The 20,604-nt window shown below is 40.4% G+C and overlaps 1 protein-coding gene across 1 annotated transcript in view; it reads left to right on the top strand.

Moving 5' to 3' along the window:
• The window catches only part of SYNE1 (spectrin repeat containing nuclear envelope protein 1), a 501,407-nt gene that overhangs the window by 390,616 nt on the left and 90,187 nt on the right, over positions 1–20,604 (top strand). The window contains 9 exon segments of the mRNA XM_070376885.1: positions 517–721; positions 2,376–2,558; positions 3,108–3,254; positions 5,370–5,524; positions 6,262–6,409; positions 7,641–7,735; positions 11,533–11,767; positions 13,876–14,070; positions 18,343–18,468. Of these exon segments, the coding sequence (XP_070232986.1) occupies positions 517–721; positions 2,376–2,558; positions 3,108–3,254; positions 5,370–5,524; positions 6,262–6,409; positions 7,641–7,735; positions 11,533–11,767; positions 13,876–14,070; positions 18,343–18,468 (1,489 nt within the window).

The following is a 20,604-nucleotide window of genomic DNA, read 5'->3' as shown; positions in this document are numbered from 1 at the left end:
TATAGGCTCTATTCTATTAATGTTTTTATTTTCACAAAATGAATTTAAGGAGAAACAAATGTAGTGAAGATGGGGCTTCTCAGGTGACTCATTGGTAAAAAAAAAAAAATCTGCCTATAGTATGGGAGACCTGGGTTCAATCCCTGGGTCAGGAAGATCCCTTGGAGAAGGAAATGGCAGCCCACTCCAGTATTCTTGCCTGGGAAATTACATGGACATAGGAGCCTGGCGGGCTATGACTGCACACACACACACACACACACACACACACACAAATGCAGTGAAGACATTTGGAAAGGAATTATAACTGCAGTATACCCCAAGATTGACCCCTTTTCTACTATCTACCCTTGAAATATGACTGTGAAATATTACTTTTTATTACATTAAATAGAAATGAGACATCTGCATTATTTCCATATTCACATGAACCAGGATCATGAAAAATAAAATAGCAAATAACAGCATTTGGTGAGAGGTGGGAATCAACCCATGAGTGTTGGCTGTCGTTTCCAGATGGAATAACTTGCTGGAAGAGATTGCCGAGCAGCTGCGTGCCAGCAAGGCCCTACTTCAGCTTTGGCAGAGATACAAGGACTACTTCAAACAGTGTGCTGCTACAGTTCAACAGCAGGAGGGACGAACCAACGAGTTCTTGAAGGCAGCCACCGACAAGGACATCGGTGATGACGAAGTTGCCACCTGGATCCAAGATTGCAATGTATGTTCAAGAACTATCGCGAGTTCTCAACTTGCCAGGCTTAGACTTCTCAAGTTTAACAGGGCGAGTGCTGCTGTGTGTAAGCTTTTGTTATGGCTCTATGTGGGACAGCTTTCCAAAAATAATTGTTTCAAATATCAGAGAGCCTGCTAGGTTTTCAGAACACAGTTGCACATGTATCAGAGTTAAAGAGATCCCCTCCCATTGCTTTCTTTTTAAAGACTCATTTTCCCATTTTTCCTAATGGAATACAGTCCATGTGAAAGACTTAAGGATCTCTGTTTTTACAGAGTTGGTCAATATAAGAAATGACAGTATGAAAAGTAATGTTACATCTTTTAAAAATCCACTGTTAAAAGATATAGTCCAGTTAGGGCCATTATCTCTTATGTAAGCCTCAACACAATAATTTCTTCTAAGAACTTAATGGTAAGAAGAAGTCTTTCTCTCCTGATTTATGAGGAGTATACTTCTTTTTAATAGCTTTTTAATATTTCTCTTTTTCACTGCAGCTGCCAATAACCTACTTAAAGTTTTCAGGAATTATTCTCTTGTTTCACTTATCACATGCCTCTTACTGTTTGCCCCGTTTGTCTTTATTTTAATGAACTTATTTCAAAGACCTTCTTATAAACTTTCCCAAATCAGTTTATTAGAATTAGGCAGGTTATAAAAGACACATAAATAAAAGTTTAACTCGTTCTAAGGCCTTCACACAGAAAATGAATAATCCCTTGAAAGCTAGAGTTTAAGTTTTACCGTAAAGTTAATTCAGTGTTTTTTTTTTTTTTTCTACATAGCTCATCTTTATGAGATTTGTCATTTTCCATATTCAGTCCTCCTGAGTTGAGAGATACTTGTTTTACAGTCAAGGGCGCCAAATGATGGCTGTGAATTTTCTGATCTCTCTGTCAGGATTAAAGTTGCCCTTTGTTTTTCCCCTCTCACTGAAGTCCGCAGGCAGGCTCTGCTCTTTCCATCTATCTGTGAGTCATCAGCAACAGGTAGAAGAACCAGTCAGTTGTCATCCCTAAGTGGTAGATGGAACTGAAACAGGGAATTTCCACCAGCTTATAATTTGGAGTATATACAAGGGTCCCACAAAGCATGGAGGCAAGAGATGCTGCGGAAAAGGATGGAATCCACTCTTGCTGCTGCTCACAGAGCCGTGCCCAGGCTTCTGAGCCCACCGGCCAGGGGTGGGGTACTGTAACCACGGTGGTGTGACCACACATACAGCTTCCCCTTGTGTGTCTAATGCTAAGTCCTAGAAGGTAAAATGTAGCACTGGATTTTCAACTTGATATCAATTACATGAAGAGGCAAGGGAAAAGAAAAGAAAAACTGCCAAAATATTTCTAGTTATGGGCTATACTTGTAGATAATTTTTTTTCTTCTTTATGCAAGTTTTTCTGCATTTCCTCTATGTCTTATAAGGAACCTATGTGGCTTTTATAATCAAAATAGCACTTTTTTATGTTAATACACACGTTTTTAAAAATGGAATTCAATTTTTGATTTTTTTCCCCCCTCTACAGGGGGAAGTTATTTAGTGTAATAATTGAACAAATAAGAATGAGTGTCTGTAATTGTTTACAATAATGAGTACACTTAACCTGTTGTTTCATGATGAGCATATTTTCGTCTTCTGTAGGACCTCCTCAAAGGATTGGGGCCGATTCAGGATTCTCTTGTAGTTCTTCATGAGCTGGGAGGGCAACTCAAGCAACAAGTGGACGCTTCGGCAGCATCAGCCATTCAATCCGATTGGCTCTCTTTGAGGCAACAATTACATGCTCTCGAACAGGCTCTCTGCAAACAGCAGACTGTGTTACAGGTACAGAGCTTATATTCAGCGGGTGTTATGAATTAGGCATCCTGTAAAACCTGGCCATAAATAGGAAAAGGAGAACTCTCATCATCAAACAATGCTTCCTTCAAGATCAAAAAATTTAAAAATAAACAAATTTAAAAGTTCCAGTGGGGTCAAGGAAAGCTGGGAGTCTTGCCCTGTTCTCTACCATGTAATTTTGCCCTAAAATCAGTGATTTTTTCCCTTGGTAAAATATGTTCAATTAATAAATGTTAAGTAACTTTAATGTTAACACTCATGTTTACATAAGCTTTTGTAAGAATCAATATATCTCTCTTGATAATGTATTTTTAAAAAACTTTAATTGGTTAATTAATGGTACATAGAAGTAATTCTAAGCTTTAGGAAAATTACATCAATATAAAGAAGAAAGTGTAAATCATGGCAACCTTGTCTTTTTAGAAATGACATCTGGAGAATGGCAATTTGATGCAAGAATATGAAAAATAATTTTAACATCCACTTGCCCTTTCACTAGATTTCTAAATACCAATTTTCTTTTGTGAAACAAAGGCTGGCGTTCTTGACTATGAAACCTTTACCAAGAGTTTAGAAGCTTTGGAGACCTGGATAGTAGAAGCTGAAGAAATATTACAAGGGCAGGACCCTAGCCACTCCTCTGACCTCTCGACCATCCAGGAAAGGATGGAGGAGCTGAAGGTAAGTGTGTTCAAATCCTCATCCCAGATCTAGCTTCTGCTGCTTCTTCTTTTTTTATTTTGGCCAAGCACATGCATTTTAATTGTTTAAAATTGTACTTCCTCTACCAGGGAATCGAGCCCATGCCCCCTACAGTGAAGTCACAGAGTCTTAATCACTGGTGTGCCAGGAAAGTCCCCCAGGTTTATATGCTCAGAAACTTAAGGGTAACTCAGAACTCCTGACATAGGCCTGCCGTTTGTTCCCAAGAGAATTCTTGCCAGCTCTGCTTTCCTTTTCTCTTGAGAGGAGTGATGTCTGTGACCACAGCCAATGTCATGGCCCGTGATGGGGGACCCCAGGAGCAGTGCTATGTCTATCTCACTCTTCTCCCTCCTCCCTCTGGTCCCTCCTCACACCTAGTCCATGACCTCCGTCCATGTTCTTAAACCTTTCATCGCTGCCTTCATCCGCTCCCAGTCAAGTTGCCAGTCTCTCAGGGGCCAAGACCAAGCTTCAACCTCCACGGGCCTCCTTGAGTCTCCCTCTCTCCCTCCAACCCATAATGCTACAATGGTCTTTTCCTTTTGCAGGGATTCACTTAATTATGAACTATATTAAAGTAAGTAAAATAATACAATAGACATGCCCATTTTTATTATTATATTACCCCTCTGCTTAAACCCTCTATGGGTTCCCATTGCTCTCAGGATAAAGATGTGGTGAAGTATCAAGACCAGAAATACCCAGCTTCCACCCTCCGAAGGAACTCATCTTCACCATTGTCCCTGTCACTCTCCAGCCACTTGGGAGCTGCTGTTTCCCAGCGTCTCTGGGCAAGATGTGCCCTGGCTTCCTTCTTCCTGGAATTCATTCCTTATCCCCACCAACTCCGTGCCCACCAGAAGGAATCAGCTCCTGGTCCTTTTGTTCAATGGTGCTCTCAGAAAGCCTCCCCTTCTGTCTATGACCAGGCTACCCAGCAACACACTGTCAGACCCACTGTTCTTTTTCTTCAGTTTCGTCGTATCTTCTAATGACGCTCACGCGATTAACTGACTACTGTTCTCTCCACTACCAGAATAGTGTCTTACACTCTGTGAGCACCGTGTCAGTTTTGTTCACTGCTGATACGTACCCGTGGAAATTCTGGCATCTAGCAGGTTGCTTTTGGCTTTGACAGTTGGAAAGGTTTATTCCCTCTCAGGGTGATAAGCCTTTTTTCAGAGCACATAAAGTGGAAACACTCACAGCCAAAGGTGGCCTGACCTTTTCTTCTTCCTATAGCCAGTTTCCTCGATGGAGTTAAGAATGCCCACAGGAAAAGGCAGGACAGGCAGCTTTGTCCTGTGTGTGGAGGGACAAAAGAGACCAGAAAGCATAAACTGCTTTCTCAGTTGAGTCTCACCAAGTTTGGGGCTGGGGTCAAGAAACTAAAGCTGAAGCTCTTGAGATGACACATGGTAATTTCAGAGCTTAAGTGAGTTTGTGTTGTATCCAGGGAGAACCCATCAAATGTTGCTTATCTGGCTCTCTCACGAGCTGGGTGGTCTTAAGCAATTTCCTTAAAGGGTCTGTGCCTCATATTTCTTGTTGTAAATCAGGAATAGTAGTGGTTCTTACCTTATGGAATTGTTTTGAGGATAAAATGAGTTATTATCTATAAAGCTCTTGCAACAGTGCTTGGTTTATAAGGGCTCAATAAATGTTAGCTATTACTGCTATAACTATTATTATTATTATGAAATAATAGTGGAGCAGATTAACACAGATAAATGACATATAAAGGGTAGGAAATAAGTTTTTTCAGTCATCAACACAATTTTCATCCTTTATCAGTTCAAGCAAGTATTACTGCTGAGTAAATGAAGGAAGTAAATAACACATATAAACTACTAAGCGTTCAATAAAGGACAGCGAGTAGCCATGCAGCAATAGCAGCAGCAGCACTGAAAGCTGATGGGGAGGTGCCGTTTTGCTTTCTGTGCGACTCTGGAGATGGCAAGTGGGTGCCTAGAAACACCGAGGAGACCAAAGACCAGCTTCTCCCAGAAATCAGAAGTTCACTGTCCACTCTGAAAGTCCTCTGCCTTTTCTGACTGTGGTGCTAAACCTACTTTTGCATCTTGCTTCCAGGGACAGATGCTGAAATTCAGTAGCATGGTCCCAGATTTAGACCGTCTGAATGAGCTTGGATACAGGCTGCCCCTGAACGATAAAGAAATCAAAAGGATGCAGAATCTCAATCGGCACTGGTCTCTGATCTCCTCCCAGACTACGGAAAGATTCAGGTAGAGTAACCCAGAGATGTTTTGGCTACTCTGAAATATCTGTACAGATAGTTCATGATTTGTGTATATTTATACATTCTAGTGGAGAAGGCAATGGCACCCCACTCCAGTACTCTTGCCTGGAAAATCCCATGGACGGAGGAGCCTGGTAGGCTGCAGTCCATGGGGTCGATAAGAGTCGGACACGACTGAGCAACTTCACTTTCACTTTTCTCTTTCATGCATTGGAGAAGGAAATGGCAACCCACTCCAGTGTTCTTGCCTGGAGAATCCCAGGGACGGGGGAGCCTGGTGGGCTGCCGTCTATGGAGTCGCACAGAGTCAGGCACGACTGAAGCGATTTAGCATAGCACAGCATACATTCTAGGTCTTTCCAGTGATAACAAAATTTGAACTAAAAGTGGGCAACTCAAATTGTGATACGGCTTCTCATGTTGAATGTACTGAGGAATGTTTAATCTTGTTTTTATCAAAAAATAAAGCTTTTATATATGCTTTACCCTCTGAGCCACCAGGGAAGCCCTTTATATAAGAATATGTAAAAGATATATAATTTTATCATTAAAACATTTTTCTTCAGTTTTCTTTTTATGTTTTAAAACACTTACTACCTCATGGGAGAGCTTTGTAGAGGTCAAATTAAAACTGGAGGCAGAGAATATTTAATCTAGTTTTATGTGCTACAGGCATAAGAAAAAAGCAGCAACATTGTCATTCTTTTTCTTTCGTTCTGTCAGTAAGTTACAGTCATTTTTGCTACAACATCAGACTTTCTTGGAAAAATGTGAAACATGGATGGAATTCCTAGTTCAAACGGAACAAAAGTTAGCAGTAGAGATTTCAGGCAATTATCAGCATCTTTTGGAGCAGCAGAGAGCACATGAGGTAAGTTATGCCAGTACTGTTTTGGCTGATAAAACAGTTAGGCCTTTGGAAGATGCTGCAAAAAATGCCATGTGGAAGAAAGACCTGTACTGTGCGCCGAGTCTGCTCAAATGCATGCAGTGTTTTTGTCGTCTTTTTTAAGCTTGAAGTTTTGATATCTTAATCCCAAAAATGTGATGGGTTATAAGCATGGGACAGGCTTCAATATCCTGCAAGGTATCATGTCAGAATTATGGTAAGGTAATTTCCAAGTTGAGTTACAGACTACAATAATATTTCTGAGGCTAGTTGCTTAGAGATTACACTTTGGTCAAAAATCTCTAATAAATTAAAATTGTGAGTTCTTTAAAAAGCACATACATGTTTTATACTAGAAAATCAAGCTACCAAACATCTCCCAGTGTACTTCCTGATCAAATTGCATTATAATTCTTTCTCAAGAAACATCTACAGTGAATTAGATCTGGAAAGCAAATTAATAAATTTGCTGTTAGTCTCTATTTTGCTGTTTTCTAGTGTAACTAAGTTGCTCCGTGTGTTTATGAAATACACACAAATGGAGATCCAGGATTCCTAGGGCAGAGAAAAGCTAAAAGCTGGAAACTTGCTAATGAGTATGGAGCTTTGGGAGGGGATTGTGAAAATAGTCTAAAATTGATTGTGGTGATAGTTGTATAACTGTAAATATGAGAAAAATTATTGCACACTTTAATCAGGTGAATTATATGATACAGAATTCTATCTCAATAAACCTGTTTAAAAAACAGTGAAAATTTGAAAGTCTTAGTGGTGAAACAATTTTATTGACTTAGCTAAATTGAAAAACAGTGAGTTTATTAAAAATGGTGGATTTTTTCCATTCTTCAACTTTTTAAAAGGTTTTAGAACTATTCTGTCTAAAAATGGACCGTATTCTGCATATAAAATAAACCAGAATACAAATTATGTATTAACTAACTTTATTGGGTGATTTTGAAAGAAAGAAGGGAAACATAATTATACTTTTAGTCACAGTCTTAGTAAACAAAAACTAAACTGTATCTTTAAGTTTATCTTAACGGATAGTTTTTAAAATGTTCTTACCTTGCAGGATTTTTTATATTAATACAGCCTGATTCATCTGGAAGTGTTTTTCATAGTCTTGCTTAAACCAGAATTTTTGGAAAGTTTTTGGAGAACTGGTCAGTAAAATTAGGAACTCTAAATTATGTTTTTCTTTTTTAAATAACAGTTGTTTCAAGCAGAGATGTTCAGCCGTCAGCAGATTTTGCACTCAATCATTTTTGATGGACAGCACCTTCTAGAACAAGGTCAAGTTGATGACAGGTAGGATCTTTGATATTGTATCATAAAGACAGGTTCCAGTAAATTAGTCATTTTCTTTGAGCAGATTAGAGAACATATGCCTAAAGCAAGTGTCCCACAAAGGACCCTCAGTAATTAGAGGAAGGACTTGTCTGAACCGCTGAAATGACTGAGTATTGAATCTTTTTAAAGAACCTCTGTTGTGTTATATGAAGGACATAGAGTAGTTGGAAGTCACCTAGCCAATCTTTGCTAGTGGTCTGGAGGAGGCTGGAATTAAAATAGATCAGAATGAATTGTGTCAGTGATGTGTCAACAGATGCCGGTAATATTCTCATACAGTTGCAGAAATTTTATTCCTCAGAGGAGCACAGAGGTCACTAGTCCATCTCTTTTACTTACAAATGAAAAATTGAGGCCCAGAAACGTGAACTCATTTGACCAAGGTCACATAACTAAGTAGCAACAGAATCAAGCCTAGCCCTCATGTACCTGGTTTTTACTCAGGAAAAGCCAGGTTTCCCTTACCATGATTTGGAAATGGTTTGCTACCTTAAGTCAGATTACACTCAGTCTGAAACCCTGCTTTCTCTTTATTGCTTAGCAAAGTATCTCTGTATTAAAAATGCAGAGTAAAATCTAGCCCCTTTTTAAATTTATGGTATGTGAATTGGCAGCTTCGTCTTGTGTTACCTTTCTTAGGAACAATATTTACTCTACCCAATCAATTTTCTATGGTGATATTTGGAATACAAACCTCGTTTTTTTAATCACATTTGTATGTCTTTTCCATAATTAGGACCAGTTCAGTTCAGTTCACTTCAGGCGCTCAGTCATGTCTGACTCTTTGCAACCCCATGAATTGCAGCATGCCAGGCCTCCCTGTCCATCACCAACTCCTGGAGTTCACCCAAACTCTTGTCCATTGAGTCGGTGATGCCATCCAGCCATCTCATCCTCTGTCGTCCCCTTTTCCTCCTGCCCCTAATCGCTCCCAGCATCAGAGTCTTTTCCAATGAGTCAGCTCTTTGCATGAGGTGGCCAAAGTATTGGAGTTTCAGCTTTAGCATCAGTCCTTCCAAAGAACACCCAGGACTGATCTCCTTCAGAACAGACTGATTGGATCTCCTTGCAGTCCAACAGACTCTAAAGAGTCTAGTTGTGATTATAATTAACTTAGTTCCCCCCTGCCCCCACAAAATAGAAAATAAGTCATTATTTTGATTAAGAGTGTGTTGGTTTTTTTTTTTCATGTTTTGGAACCAATTTTAGTCTTAAGTGGATATTTCTTTGGAAGTACATGAAAGATTTTCATGGTTAAACTTGGAACAACAAAATTTGATGCCATATTTATTCTAGGGAAGCCAAACTTAAATGTGAGCTTAACTAAGAATTTAAGGCCTTTAGAATAAGACATATTCAAATGCAATCAACTTATCTTTTGCTTTATCCTCCCTTCTCTGTGACAATATTATAAAAGCTCACATCATTAAGTAAAATAAAATTTAAAATTCATGTGCAAGCCAACATCTATTAAATTTTAAATGTTAGCAGAGAAAAACACCAAGGAGATGAAAATATGAGGATTGGACCTGAGGATAATTTTGAACGTTGCTAGTGGGAAAAAAAAAAATTCAGATGAGAGCATGTTGATAAATAAGAGAGGTCCTAGATTACCAATGTATTGTGTTTTAAAGGTTTGTTTATACGTTTGGTTTTGAGAGTTCAGGTTCAGCACTGAGCCCAGTGTCATGTTTTGAGTAGTTCCTCATGCTGTCAGATAGCTCCAGACAGCTTGGTTCTACAAAGTGAAGATGAGGCTCCAGAGAGACCCTGAATGCTAGCTGATAGGGAAACAGTATGTATGGTACTCTTACAGACCATCCTCAAGGCCTGGAGTTAGACATTGTCAGAGATGACGGATGCTTGCATCTTTTAAGGAAGTGTCATGAACCTAATTCATCATATTTGACCTTACAGATACATCCACCTATTCTGATACACTCACTGTTTGCAAACACTGATAGTTTAACTGTTATTACTTTTTAAATTCATCATATTTAGTTCTATTGCAAATAGATTATAAACATCAGAATTTTCCTTCAAAAACAGAAGCACTGAATAACACATTTGGTTCCAAAATCAAAGTTTTTAGTGTGTGTGTTAGTTGCTCAGTCATGTCCAATTCTTTGTGACCCTGTGGACTGTAGCCCTCCAGGCTCCTCTGTCCATGGAGTTCTCCAGGCAAGAATACTGGAGTGCGTAGTCCGTTTTCCACGGGATCATCCCTACCCAGAAATGGAACCCATGTCTCTTAAATCTCCTGCATTGGCTGGCGGGCTCTTTACTGTCTGAGCCATCAGGGAAACCAAAGCTTATAGTAGCCCTAGGTAATATATCAAGAATATAGGAGTCCAGAATAATAAATCTAATTCAGATTAGAACCCATCCGCAAGAGGAAAGAAAAGCAAAATGAGTAAAATAGAGAAAGAGCAAGTAATGTTACACTTTAGTACTAAAATGTGTGACTAGCACTATTATCTACAAAGAAACCCAGTCTATTTGATACTGGACAAACCAGTTCTAGAGCCACAGTTGGCTGCTAAAGAAACATAATTAAAAAAAAAAAAAAAAAACTACCAACATTTTTTAAAGTTAGGAAACACAGAGGTAGGAAGAAGCAACTGAAAGTTCTGAGATTAGTCAGCCTGATATTGAGAAAGCTTAAATAAGATTTAATGTCTCTAAGTATATGGACAACCTTTATTCAAAAATGATGATTAGATAGTTTACATTTTTCTAAGAACAGGTAAAGTGGGCTTAAAATGTAGAAGGGATGGTTTAGAATGTGAATAATTTGCTAAAGATTAGGGCTGTCTATTGTGAGGGAAGAGTGAGAGTTTATGGAGTACAGTTTTTCAAGTATTTTTAAACAACATAATTTTATCTAAGTGGTTTATGATTCTAGCTAAAATAACGCAGTTTTGTTCATCCAAAGTGGTTTATAATTGTAGCTGGGGACAGAGGTTGTAAATAAGCTGGTCTCCTCACTTTCTCCTGCAGTGACATACTTAAGATGCTGCCACGTGCTGCATACGTTGTGCTGGGCGTGTCCAGGGGGTCGTTTCCACTGAAGCTGCTGTCTTATGTTCTATCCCCTCTCATGCACTCAGAGTGAATGACAGTGAGCTTACAGATATGTCCACCTGTTCTGACACACTGACTGTTTGCAAACTAATAAAGTGAAAGTGAAGTCGCTCAGTTGTGTCTGACTCTTTGCAACCCCATGGACTGTAGCCAACCAGGCTCCTCCGTCCATGGGATTTTCCAGGCAAGAGTACTGAAGTGGGTAGCCATTTCCTTCTCCAGGAGATCTTCCCAACCCAGGGATTGAACCCGGGTCTCCCGTATTGTAGGCAGACGCTTTACCATCTGAGCCACCAGGGAAGTCCTGGTGGACTGATAGTTTAACTGCTTATTAATTTTTTAAATTACATTCAGTAGAGCTGACAGTAGATCACAGCATGATATATGAAGACCTCTATCCTAGATAGGGCTTCCCTGGTGGTTCAGATGGTAAAGAATCTGCCTTCCGTGCGAGAGGCCTGGGTTTGATCCCTGAGTCAGGAAGATCCCCTGGAGAAGGGAATGGCTACACACTCCAGTACTCTTGCCTGGAGAATTCCATGGACAGAGGAGCCTGGTGGGCTACAGTCCATGTGGTGGCAAAGAGCTGGACACGACTGAGCAGCTTACACTTTTACAACACTTTCGTCAGGATAACAGTGGTTTTCCTTATGTAATTATTTCTTCACCAGGGATGAGTTCAACCTGAAATTGACCCTCCTCAGTAATCAGTGGCAGGGGGTGATCCGCCGGGCCCAGCAGAGGCGGGGCATCATTGACAGCCAGATCCACCAGTGGCAGCGCTACAGGGAGATGGCGGAAAAGCTCCGTAAATGGCTGGTGGAGGTGTCCTGTCTGCCCGTGAGTGGTCTGGGGAGTGTCCAGATACCACTGCAGCAGGCAAGGGCCCTCTTTGATCAAGTGCAGGTAAGGTGCAAAGCAGGCTATTTTTAAACCTCTTCTGTGTGTTCACTGCATGCTTTACCCTAACCCCGGTTCTTCAGGATTCTAGAGTGACACTGGAATGACAACAAGCATTGTTCTCAAATGTCCGCAGAAATATACAAAATGATCCATTACAGAGTCCATATTTAACAGTGAAAGTCCCAGCTTCTTCAAAGACTGCCTGCACTTCACCCCCAACACCCTCTCAGCAGCTCAGTGAGTCCCAGCGTGGATGGAAATGCAGTGGCAAGGACAGGAAAACCTGGCACTGATAATACATATTTTACTCATGAGCCGTTTAAACATGAACCTTAAATATTCCAGAAAAGGTGAAAGGATCAGCCCTGGGTGGGCTGTTTGTCCATTCCCCTTACTTTCACCACCTAGGAGTTTGGAACTCCAGCCTTTTAAATAGAGACCTCCTCATCCTCTCATCGGTCCCTCCCAGTATATTTCGTGGGCTCCTCTTTCTTAAAGGTCATTCTCTGCTTCCTGTCTCCTCCTCGCTTCGCTGGGAAACCCCATCTCTACACATGGCTTCCACTGCTCCCTACCAGGAAAGAAGGGTCACTTTGGTTCTTCTGGTCACATTCACCTCCTGAGCCTCCAACTCATGCATCCAGCCACCTTTTAGCTTTATCTGCATCACAGACATAATATACTTGGTGGGTTCCAATAGCATCTACGATCCCTGAACCAACCACTCTCTATCAATCCACTCCATGTGTCCAAACCAAGGGAAGGTCATCACTGGTCTATATCCATCAGCAACCCTAGAGTCCTTCTAGAGCTCTACTCTCCTTTTTTCTCATGCTTCTTGCATCTTATATCCCTCAAGTCTTCATTCCCACTGCCACTGCCTTAGATTAGGTGGTCATGATTTCTTCCCTAAATAGGCAAGCGCTTCCTAACCTATCTTTGTTATTGTTGTTTAGTCTCTAAATCATGCTGACTCACTCTCTTGCAACTCCATGTACTGTGGTTCACCAGGCTCCTTTGTCCATAGAATTCTCTAGGCAAGAAAACTGGAGTGGATTGCCATTTCGTTCTCCAGGGGATCTTCCCGACCCAGGGATCAAACCTGCATCTCCTGCATTGGCAGGCACTTTCTTCACCACTGAACCACCAGAGAAACCCTAACGTGTCTTAGGGTATCTGATATATGACCTTCTTCCACTCCATTTTCTACCTGATGGCTTAATACTCTTCCATGAATCTCAGTCACTTTTACTATAAAAATCAGTCTTCTCTTCAAGGTCTGGTCTTGCCTTATCTAACACCACTCACTTATAGACATCCTACATTCTAGCCACTGACAACTGAGTCTAGTGTCCTAACTCCTCATAATTTATCCTGTTGAGTGTGTTTGCCCATCCTTATTTCTCTGTGCGGAAGGTGTTCTCTCCCTGACTCCTGGCCTCATCACACCAGATCCTTCTTCATCTGGTTGTATCCCTGTGTCTTTCAAGACTCATGAAGCTTTTGCCTCTTGAAAAAGCCTCGCTGTGCCCTCCAAGTGGGTCAGACATCCCTCTGTGTCTCTTTGCATTAGCCTCATAGAGAAGTCAACTTCATAGAGAAGTCACCCCACTCCAGTACTCTTGCCTGGAAAATCCCATGGACGGAGGACCCTGGTGGGCTGCAGTCCATGGGGTCGCTAAGAGTCGGACATGACTCTAAGCGACTTCACTTTCACTTTTCACTTTCATGCATTGGAGAAGGAAATGGCAACCCACTCCAATATTCTTGCCCGGAGAATCCCAGGGACAGGGGAGCCTGGTGGGCTGCCGTCTATGGGGTCGCACAGAGTTAGACACGACTGAAGCAACTTAGCAGCAGCAGCAGCATAGAGAAGTCTTCCTGTTGCATCATGACTGTTTAAAAGTTGGCAACAGAAACTAAGCCCTGTCTGTGGAATTCTCATTTATTTATATGTTCCTTCACTTGGGCCCAAAGTATAGGGTCAGTAAAGCTTTGGGGGGAAAAAGGCATGTTATGGATGTAGAAATTTAGGATTATTTAAAAACACTTATAATGGGGATATGGTAAAGAGAAGAATGAGAAAGTCAAAAATCTCCGGTTCCTTTCAGTTCAAAGAAAAAGTGTTCCTGCGGCAACAAGGCAGCTACATCCTCACCGTGGAGGCTGGCAAGCAGCTTCTGCTTTCAGCCGACAGCGGGGCTGAGGCCACCCTGCAGGCCGAACTCGCTGAGATCCAAGAGAAATGGAAGTCAGCAAGTGTGTGTCTGGAGGAGCAGAAGAAAAAACTGGCCGGCTTGCTGCAGGTAAGTTCGGCTCTTCCCTCCTATGGGCCTCATGTGGTTTAAAATGCCCTTGTAGTAGTTGTGCTGCTTCCTCAATGTCATTATCCTGTGACTCAAATAATGCTGATCATTACATCAGACCTTGCAGTGTTTTGTCCCCTGTGTCTCGTTTAAGACTTTGTCCTGTCTTGCCTCAACGGGAAAAGTTTCCCAATCTTCAGCAGTTTGTCTTTCAGGAAAATCCCCCAACAAAGTAGTTTTAAATCTAATAAGACCGTCCAAGTGATGAACTCTTGATTCATGGTCAGTGCTAAGCCAGAAGCCATGAGATAACTTTATAAATCCATACAAGAATGCAAAGAGCAGATTCCACTCCCTAATCTAAGACTCTAAAGTGGTTTTCCAGATTGATATCTCTTCTTTTATTGCAAGGGAAAAACTATCCAAGAAGACACTCTTGATTTGATCTTAGCTTATTCAAGCAAGTTGCTGTAAGATAAAATCTCCAGGAGGTATATTAAGCCTGTAGTTGGATACAGACAGCATGCTGATCATACAGAAAGTTTAGGGGAATGTAGATTTATCAGACCTCCCACAATGTGCTTTTCTCCCTCACTTTCCAATTCTTTGCATAAGACACAATTAAATCAGCAGTTGAATGAAGGTATGGGGCTCTAAACTCAGATAAACCCAAGTTAAAACCATAAGAAACGAGGTAGCCTGGCAAACTCAACCTCTCAAAGCCTCAGTTTCCTAATTTGTAGAGTGGGTATGATCACATCTCTTTCATAAGGTGTTCTGAAGATTTAATGAAATAATGAAAGTGAATTATGTATCAAAATACTTGGTACATACTGAGTACTCAACAAATGATGGTAATTATTGTTGATATTATTAACATTTTGAAACCAAACATGACTAAATACCAAAGTTTAATATACATTGATAATCACCAGCACTTTAATGAGGTCATTTATTAAATTTGGCCTGTCTGTTTTTGGATCAAAGGTAATAATAATAAAGTTAATAAAACACATTTTGCTTTTTTTTTCTCTGAATACTTAATGTTTGCACACTCATTTTTTTTTCTACTGAATCTTATTGAATAATATATTACCTTCTGTGCAGGAAGCAATGAATCAAAAATGCCACCCAACATATGTTAGAGAATCATTATTTGCACACACTGCAATTCATCAGTAATACAATATGCCTAATTCTTTTTTCTTCTTTTTTGGCTTTCAGGAAAGGATTAAAAACATTGTAAATCATTCTGTACAGAGCATGTTAATCATATATTTTTTCTTTATTTGTGATTGACTTTTGGACACATTTCTAAGACTGACTAAAATGAGATGTCTGAGTCATTTCATTTTCTTTGTCTGTTATTCGTTGGCATATAAAATATCTGCTTTGATAAATGTTTGCAGACCATAACATTTAGTTACTTCCTTGTAATTCATTTAGTAAAACTCTTGGTTATAGCTTTAGAATCTAATCCATCTTTGGAAAGGGGAATCCCTATTCTCTTGTTAAAGTTGTATTTTTTATTTTTGGATCATACATTAGATCCTGTTTGCCTGAGAAGGAATTTATGGGGCTGAATTCTAATGTTTATACAGTCTCATTTTACTGTATCTTTTCACCACAGCCATGATGCTTACCTATTTTCACTTTTAACTGAATGCTGAGTAAATACGCCAGAAACACAGTCATCATAGTTCTATGCCTGTGTGTTAACCACCTTCACAATTACCTCTTAATTCCGTTATAAAGGATAAAAGCTGACCTTTTCTCTTTTTAGATCAGTGAACATTCCTTGCCCACATGTTGAGAGATTTCAGCGTGTGAGATGATTTAATTGAGAATGTTGTTCAGCTTAAGCAGAAAGAGAGTCTGTTATCTGCCCTAACTGTGTTTAGCATTGATGAACAAAGCATAGCCTGGGAACACCAAGATATTTTAATAAAGGGGAATTGGAACAATTCTGTCCAAAAACAGACAGCTGGGACTTTTGGGTTTTGTTTTTGTTCTTTCTGGTGAATGGGAAGAAGGAATGTGGTTATATACTCTAGGAAGTTCCCTGAAGGAATTTTTTTTTTAAAAATGAAAAGTTTGGGCCAAACTGTCAGTTCATTTAGAAACCAAAAGACATTATGAGCAAGGAGGTAAGGTGGCCATTATGTCTCAAAGAAGAGAGTTGAAATAGCAACTGTGTGTTGCTGTGGTGAAAATAAGGCATCAGGAGAAAAGATAGAAAGAACTCAGACAGGAAGAGACTGGTGATGAAAGATAGTCCAAAGAATAATGTGAAGAGAAATGTAGCAGGATTTGGCACTAGGCTGATGACTAAAAACAACTCAAGTTGTCTCTGCTGCTGCTGCTGCTAAGTCACTTCAGTCATGTCCAACTCTGTGTGACCCCATAGACGGCAGCCCACCAGGCTCTGCCGTCCATGGGATTCTCCAGGCAAGAACATTGGAGTGGGTTGCCATTTCCTTCTCCAATGCAGGAAAGTGAAAAGTCAAAGTGAAGTCACTCAGTTGTGTCCGACTCTTAGCGACCCCAAGGACTGCAGCCTACCAGGCTCCTCTGTCCATGGGATTTTCCAGGCAAGAGTACTGGAGTGCGGTGCCATTGCCTTCTCTGGAACTCAGTAATTTAAGTTGTGGGAGAGGGAGGGGAGGCCAGGAGTGTAGAGTATCAGACAAACTGAAGGAGATTTGTTGAGTTGAATTTAATTGGCACAGAGACCCCAGATGTGGGCTATTTGTAGATAGGGTGCTGTAAAGAATCAGGTCTCCATCATGGTTGCTCTCTCTCTCTTTTTTTTTACTTTTTTGTTTTCTTTTACTCTCCTTTTTTTTAATTACCCAAGAAGTCATCTGTCTGAAAAAAAATTCAGGTAAGAACTGAAGTACAGAGAATAAAAAAAAACTAAATTTTCCCTACGTGACACTACCACTCAAATCCAAATCCTAGTATCTTTCCTAGAGGTAACCTTTGTTACCTTTGGTGTGTAATATTCTGAAACACAACCATAGCATGTATGCTTTCTTTTGTCAGCACCTAGGAGAAGGCAATGGCACCCCACTCCAGTACCCTTGCCTGGAAAATCCCATGGATGGAGGAGCCTGGTGGGCTGCAGTCCATGGGGTCGCTAAGAGTCGGACACGACTGAGCGACTTCACTTTCACTTTTCACTTTCATGCATTGGAGAAGGAAATGGCAACCCACTCCAGTATTCTTGCCTGGAGAATCCCAGGGACAGGGCAGCCTGGTGGGCTGCCGTTTATGGGGTCACATAGAGTCGGACACGACTGACGCGACTTAGCAGCAGCAGCAACAGTAATCTACCACATTCCTTACCGCCAAGTTCTTACCTGTTTTTTTTTTTTTAATTAATTAATTTATTTGGTTTCTCTGGGTCTTAGTTGCTAGATCTTCAATCTTTGTTACAGCATGTGGATATTTAGCTGTGGCATGCAAGATCTAGTTCCTGACCAGGAATCAAACCTGGGCCCCTTGCATTGGGAATATAGAGTCTTATCCCCTAGACTACCAGGGAAGTCCCAATACTCTACCTCTTTACCTGTTACATTCTCCTTCAGAGTACTGATGCGTACTGACATATAAGGTGTACATTTAAAATTGTTGAATTCAAAAAAAAAATAAAAAATACAATTGTTGAGTTCTCTCTCTTGGTCTACTTTTTTTGCTTTAGTTCATACTGTTTATGTATTGAATTGAATCAGAGCCAGGTTTATATTACCTTTACATTTCATATCACTTCTCTTACCTAATATGTATTTTCACCCTGAAAGAGATTCCATATCCTCTTTTCTACCCCTTATAGTGTGTTGAGATAATAGAGACATGAGTGCAGTTATGGGTGGGCTTAGGAGAGAGGCAAAGTAGTGTGTTTATACTCTTACCTCCGTAGACAGATTTGGATGCAAAAACATTTTCGAAAACTGATAATATTCTGTTTTTGTCCTTGACATCTCGACACCTCTTGTTCCCTTGCATTCTCCCACAGTTTTTGAGAGTTTGTGTTATTTCGGTTTTTGTAAGGAACACTGAGACATAACGCCTCACCTGCTTGAAGCCACGCAGATAATGAGAAAAGTTTAGAACTCAGCTCTTCTGTTACTGATGCCCATGGCTATGGATGTGGACGCCTTTGCAGTACTCATCAGTGTAACTTTAATCCATTGTCTGGGAGTTGAGAAGAGAGTTTTTCTTGTTTCCTAACTCCTTATTCCTTAAAATTTCTTTCTCTGGCCATTCTAGGACTGGGAAAAATGTGAGAACGGAATAGCTGATTCTCTGGAGAAACTACGAACTTTCAAAAAGAGGCTTTCCCAGCCTCTCCCAGATCATCATGAAGAGCTCCATGCGGAGCAGATGTGCTGCAAGGTAAACCACTGGACTAAGCTTTTAACTGTCACCTACCTGTGCTTCTGGGCTTCCCTGGTGGCTCAGATGTTAAAGCATCTGCCTGCAATGCAGGAGACCAGGGTTCGATCCCTGATTTGGGAAGATGCCTTGGAGAAGCAAATGGCTACCCACTCCAGTATTCTTGCCTTGAGGGTTCCATGGACAGAGCCTGGCAGGCTATGATCCATGGGGCCACAAAGAGTTAGACACAACTGAGTGACTAACACTTCCACTTTCTTGTGCTTCTAGTGTGATGCCTTTGAAAGCATAATTCAGTTGAGCTTCTGTAATTGTCTACCTGTAGGTGCAAGTTTCTGGTATCTTGCATTAGGGCAGACAACTCTGGTGAAACTTGCTTATTGATTTATTGCAGTTGATGAAATTATAGACTAGTTTATGGATTACCATGAGTGAGTCAATGAAAATGTAAAACACAACATTAAAAGACAGTTAAAACATAGATTAAGAGCAATAAAGACAATCCTTCTAAACCGTCCACACTGGACAGTCATTCAGCAGAAGAGTCTAGTTCACATGTAGAAGAGTGAGGCTCGGCGACATGGAAATTCTGTAGACCGCGGTCCTTGGAGAAACACAACCTGCCCTCTAGGCTCTTTTCTGTTAGAAAAACCAGGAACTGTGTTAGCTGATTTCACTTACTGCATTGAGTCACACAGTCCTTTGTATCTTCAGGGCCCTATCAATTTAGAGATTGTGATCAACACCTCAAATGGCACTTGGAAGCCAATCAGTAGCTAAAACAGGCTGCTCCCTGCACGGGGCACTCAGTGAGACCAACATGATTTAGTGTCTGTAGGATTTGTTCCATTCACTCCTGAGTAGCTAAGTCAAGTGCCAAGACAGCAGTTCTCTGCTGAGCAATATGCAGATCAAAATAAAGTTATCTTTAAAGATGATTTTTCCCTCCAATGAAACATGTCCTCATGTTCTCCAAGTCATTTGTAAATTACTGCACTGGAGTGACTTTGTTTAAAACTTCACACAGATATAAATGATTTAGAAGCCTTTAAGAAAGATTAATTAAAAAAAGAAAAAAGATTTCTTTTTGGCTGCACCAGATCTTAGTTGCAGCACACAGGATCTCTAGTTGAGGCATGTAGAATCTAGTTCCCTGACCAGGGATCGAACCCAGGTCCCCTGCTTTGAAAGCTCAGAGTCTTAGCCACTGGACCACCAGGGAGGTCCCAAGAAAGATTAATTTTTAGAGAAGTCCAGAAATCATTAAAAGAGTAGATATAAGAATTTTTCTTCAGTATTAAAATGTGAAGATGATCTTTGAAACTGAAAAGAGGCAGATTTAGGAAAAAGAAAGGTAGTGTACTTTATGTCATGGATGATAAGGGAGTGAAATATTATCTAGAGATGTAAAGTCAGTACTATGCAAAGATTAAAAAATATTTAAGTCTTTGACTGTAAATCTATGACAAATGATTAAAGAAAACTTTCAAGAGGCAGGAATGGGCGTTTAGTGGGCCCCTGTGTGCCCATAGCTGGCCAGTGTTATCTCCATTGGCATGAACGCAAGCTCCTAAGGACAGTCTGTTATTTCCCTTCTGCAGATGTGGAAAACGAAGCAGCTAGAAATTTAATAACTTTTCAAAGTTGGTAATTATCAGAGTTTCCTGAATCCAAAGGCTATATTTTTATCACACAAACATCTAAAATGGAGTCCATGAGTCTGTGATAGTTGGGCCCTGGTGCTGGTGTTTCTTTTTTAAACCCATACACCAAATCTGATATTTGAGTTTGGGGTGGAGTTGGAAATTGGTATAAAAAGAAGAAAATCTTTACAGTGATATGGCACTTTAATATGACTACAGATATAAACAGAAATGCTGAATATTTAATACTCCCGGATGGTTTGGTCTTTCAGCCAAACACTGTTACCATGGGACCTTGTGTCCCAAAATACACAGCAGTTACAAACATGCCCTGCTATTAAGTTTGGAGATTAGAAGGATGCATTTCGGTCCAGCTTCCTGCTACTCTTTCCCCCAAACCACCTTAGCAGCAAAACAAAGCAATTACCTAGAAAATTCTGGCTAAAACCTAGTTTGCTTAAATTGCCTGAGAAGTTAGCCTCAGACTATCGTT

Source organism: Bos mutus, chromosome 9 (genome assembly GCF_027580195.1).
Source record: "Bos mutus isolate GX-2022 chromosome 9, NWIPB_WYAK_1.1, whole genome shotgun sequence".
Lineage (NCBI taxonomy): Eukaryota > Metazoa > Chordata > Mammalia > Artiodactyla > Bovidae > Bos > Bos mutus.
Note: the sequence above shows the minus strand (reverse complement) of the source record. Positions and strands in the feature narration are given on the sequence as shown.